The following is a 4,657-nucleotide window of genomic DNA, read 5'->3' on the forward strand; positions in this document are numbered from 1 at the left end:
TTTTTGATAATCTTAAAAATTTTCAATTTTGTATTGTTTATATTTTTTAATTCGTAATTGTTTGATTTACTTAATAACATTTAATGGCATCAATTATGTAAATAGAGTACTCATAACTATTTAACTATTTATGAGAGTTATTAGTTATTACTTAAAAATATAACCATTTAGTATTATTAGATATCCGTTTATATTAGAGTTGTTGAGATTAAATGTCAATAAGATAGTAAAATAAGAAAGGATAAATTTATTATATTTGTTCAGTAATATTTCAATGTTTATCTAATACACACAAGTTTATATTATTATTTACACTGTTTTGATATTGATTTTTAAAATAACCTCACTGAATTGAAAAATAATTTATTAATGACATTTAATTAAATTTCCTCAAAGGCTAACTTAATCACAAATTGGTGGCATATTTATGGTAAAAATAATAATCAAATTAGATAATATAGTACCTAATTCTTAAGTCCTAAATCCTAAACAATTATTTGAAGAATGACCAACAAATAATATAACATAATGTCATAATATTAATTATTATATGTTATAAAAAACAAGTAAGCATGTAGGTATAGTTTTTTCAAACGTGTTAAATGACGTTTTTAGTTAAACTAAATGAAATCATAACAACCTAAAGAGTTTGAATAAAATAAGTTTGTATAGTATTATGATTTATATCTAATAAAAGGCTTGATTTAACGTATCAAACATAATATTGAACATTTTTGTATATAATAAAATCGTTACTTTGAGATACTGAAAACATCTTTCAAAGTATTTATTTCATCCTTTTTCAATTTAAATATAATACATAACCCTAAACGTATTTTAGTGGAATTCTTTATAGACGTATAAACTTTGTGTTAGAAAAATACTGAGAATAATAATTATTAAATGTTTCTGAGAAAACCTTATGAGTTATAAGTTAAAAATGCAAAAAGTAGGTACAATATTAAAACGTCCATTATAAAAATAAAATGCCTACCTGTATACACACATAAAAAATAAAATATAATGTACACGACCGGTTTTTTTTTTTAGTTATCAGTACACACTTTCACCTTTGGTGCGTAAACAAATTGTACAAGTACTTACCGACATCTCGATGCTGGGGTGATCAATGAACACCATTTCAGACTCTTCGCCATCCAGTAGTATAGAAACAGTTTTTTCACCAAACTCGTCATCTGCAAACGTAATTGAAAATTTACCATATATAAAGGAATACATTGTACGTTTCTACTACGTAATAATACATTATTCATTCGGTGTTTTTATTAAATCCATTTCGAGACAGAAAATAAAATTTACTGGAGTTTCCGTTCCCCATTCCAAAGAACTTCATTATACCATAAAATAACGTAGGTACATAATATAAGCCCGTCATTCAAAGGCCAACGTGTGTACAGTGGACGTTTACCTCTGAGTTTACGTCACTTCAAAAACAATTCAGAAAAAATAAATAAATACAAATAGTTGGGATAAAGTGGATTAGGACGATTTTATTGGTAACTTGACATCACTTCGAGTGTTTTTATTAGGCATGTTGTGTGCAATAATACGAGGGATTTTGTTTGCTTTTAAGCGTACATTTCGCCATTGTTAAGTTTACTAACAAATAACAACGACCAATATTGTAATCGTAATGACTGACTTACGTGACGTTGAGATGTATGGTATAAGTATTTAACTAATAAAATTCACTTTTGTAGTACATAATATGTATTATAGGTATTAACATGCATGTATTATGTATTCTTATAAAGTAGGAAAAAAATATGTATTATAATTTACAAGTTCCTTTTAAACTTTTAACTTTTAACTATTTGACAATATAATATAGTGTGATCATAATTTTTTTTAAATTGTGCATATTTTATCAAAGGTAATATAGGTACCTAGGTGTAATAATTAATAATAAAGAAAAAGTATTTCGATTAATGTTAATATTCTTTGAAAAAGTGTTCACTGATAATAAGGGGAAGAACGAATTTGTCTCTACACGTCGATTCGAAATGTATAGGTATAAGGTATTTCATTGTGAAATTAAATGCAATTAACATGTTTATTAGTTTTTATTATCTATAGTTTTTTTTTATTTTTCATAATACAATTTAAAATCTGTTACAATATAGAACAATTATAACTTTTATAAGTAAAACATATGGAAGATTTAATGGCCTGAAAAATAAACGGATTTAAGAAGTCTTCAGTTGAGCGCACTTTGTGAGTTATTTATATACATTTATATATATGTTTACAATAACAATGTTTAGTGTTTAGTGTTTACTATAATATTATAAATATAATATGGACATTATATAAGTTAATATAGGTTCCGACACCGGGAGTCACCGTTTTCGGCCAAAATGTACCTTTCTCCTTTCGGCCAGTGTTATTTTTCGGCCAAAACGTATCGTTCCCTTTTCGGCCAAAACATATTGTTCCTTTACAATTATAACAACTGAACTTAACAATTTTTATATTTAATTAATTAAATATGATTGTATCCATAAATGTGATTTTTTGATAAATATTCTTACATACAAGTTACAACTGTTACAACAGAGTGTAAAAATAATAAAATAGTTTAACATATTATTAGCTTAGTCAAATTAATTAAGAATTAATTAATTTGTAATCGGAAATCTTAATATTTTGACATATTCATGAATTCATATTTTACCATCATAATTATTATTATATACCTTCTAATTACCTGTATGTATTATATGACTATATTAATTTTTTTTCGATTATAATTTAAGTGATAACATTGATTATAAATACTAATATAATATAATCAATTGTAACAATATGTTTTAACAGTTTATTGCCAATCGTTTTATTTTTTCAGTTTTTTTACAGTGGTAAATAATAATGTTTTAAAAAAATCACATTTTTAGATACAATCATATTTAATTTAATATAAACATTGTTAAGTTCAGTTGTTTTAATTGTAAATTTTAAAGAAAACTGTAGGTGCTGGCCGAAAAGGGAACGGTAAATTTTGGCCGAAAAGTGATACTGGCCGAAAAGGAATGGGTACATTTTGGCCGAAAAGGGGGGCCACCCCCGACACCACAGCCTTTTCAGTAATTAGTCATTATCTATTATAGTACCTGAATACGAATTTATAATTTATTTAATAACAATTTATACAAATCATTAGAAAACTAGGTATGTTTTTTTTTTGAGATTTTGATCAAACTGCGAGGAAGCTAGGTTTTGCAATGGTGATTTTTATTTTTTTTGTCCTGTATACAAAATTACTACCAGAAAGAGTGCTTTGATTTCAACATATATATGTAGTATCTTATATCTTTTAGTAAATTGGATCAAAATGGTACTTTACAAAGGTCATTCTTCGATTTTCTCAATGGTTATTTAATCCCACGGGAAAAACTACCGATAAATTACGAAAAACCACTTAAAATGTGATTTTAATTTCTAACGCTTTGTCTATCACCGTAGCAACGAATAAAAAATTATAATATTATAATATTAATTCAACTTAAAGGCTATAATCTATATAAATAAAAATATAAAAAATCCAGACTGATAAACCGTTTCCGCTCAAAATTATTTTTCTTATACAATAATATTATATCATTGAGTTCAAGTTTAATACAATCCATTCTACATTGAACCACTTGTAACCTACTCTACAGCAGAGCGACATCCACTTACCCGCTTTTTTTTTAAATGTGTATTAGGAACTCTAAATGATAATATTAGAAGTTCTAAGCACCGATTTACAAATAAGAGAATTATTCAATCATTTGATGATATTCTGTTGATTAATTGACACGACAGGCAATATTTAAATATATATTTTCTTATATAGTATTTTAATTTAATTTTGATGATTACGTTATTGCAATTTTAGATTCTCAGTGGAACGATGAATGTATTGATTTTACAATGATGTATTTTTTTTTATTCCTTTTTTTTTTTTTTTGTGTCTGTCAACATGATAAGTAGTCGAAATAATGCTTCGATTTTCAACTTCAGTATCTTGTTCAATGGGAAAGTGAATATTGTTGGTACATTCGGGAGGTCAAATTTTAAAATTCTCAATAGTTATCAAAAGCCCTGGGTAAAACAATATAAACATTAAGGTAAAACGGGAATTTTTACGCAAAATTGGTTTTGGTTTTTGTTGTAACTCTAAAACAAATGAACGTAAATACATGACATTTTCACTGGTTGTTTATATTTGCATTTTCTATACACGATAAAATTTTTCAAATTCTTTGATTTGTTTTGAACTGTTTAGGAACATTTTCAGTTTCCAATTTATTAGTCTTTTTTTCTATGAATGTGAATGAAACTTTATTTGTTGGGTAAAAAAGCTTGAAAATGTATTACAAGGCTCCTACTATACTGTTACAATGACATTTGAAAAATATTAAAAATCCTTAGCCACAGTTTTTTTTATAAGTATTTAAAGTTCGAATAATTAATGCAGGTAACTCATAGATTTGATATTACACGTTAATAAACAACATTTTCATAGACTTATTATGAGATAGCCCGTTTAACTAACAGCGCCAACCTAGCGGATATTATTACAACCTACTGTAACGAGTTGTGACCGGGCAGTCGTGTACAAATCATATTGCCGACGTCTAACCTGTTCTTTATA

General features: G+C 26.2%; 1 protein-coding gene across 1 annotated transcript in view; it reads right to left on the minus strand.

Annotated features, from left to right (window-relative positions):
- LOC100161620 (probable serine/threonine-protein kinase nek3) overlaps positions 1 to 4,657 on the minus strand; it is a 131,583-nt gene that overhangs the window by 48,579 nt on the left and 78,347 nt on the right. Inside the window, exon 5 of the mRNA XM_001944931.5 lies at positions 1,105 to 1,196. Coding sequence (XP_001944966.2) covers positions 1,105 to 1,196 — 92 coding nt within the window. The remainder of the gene's footprint in view (positions 1 to 1,104; positions 1,197 to 4,657) is intronic.

Source organism: Acyrthosiphon pisum, chromosome A2 (assembly GCF_005508785.2).
Source record: "Acyrthosiphon pisum isolate AL4f chromosome A2, pea_aphid_22Mar2018_4r6ur, whole genome shotgun sequence".
Lineage (NCBI taxonomy): Eukaryota > Metazoa > Arthropoda > Insecta > Hemiptera > Aphididae > Acyrthosiphon > Acyrthosiphon pisum.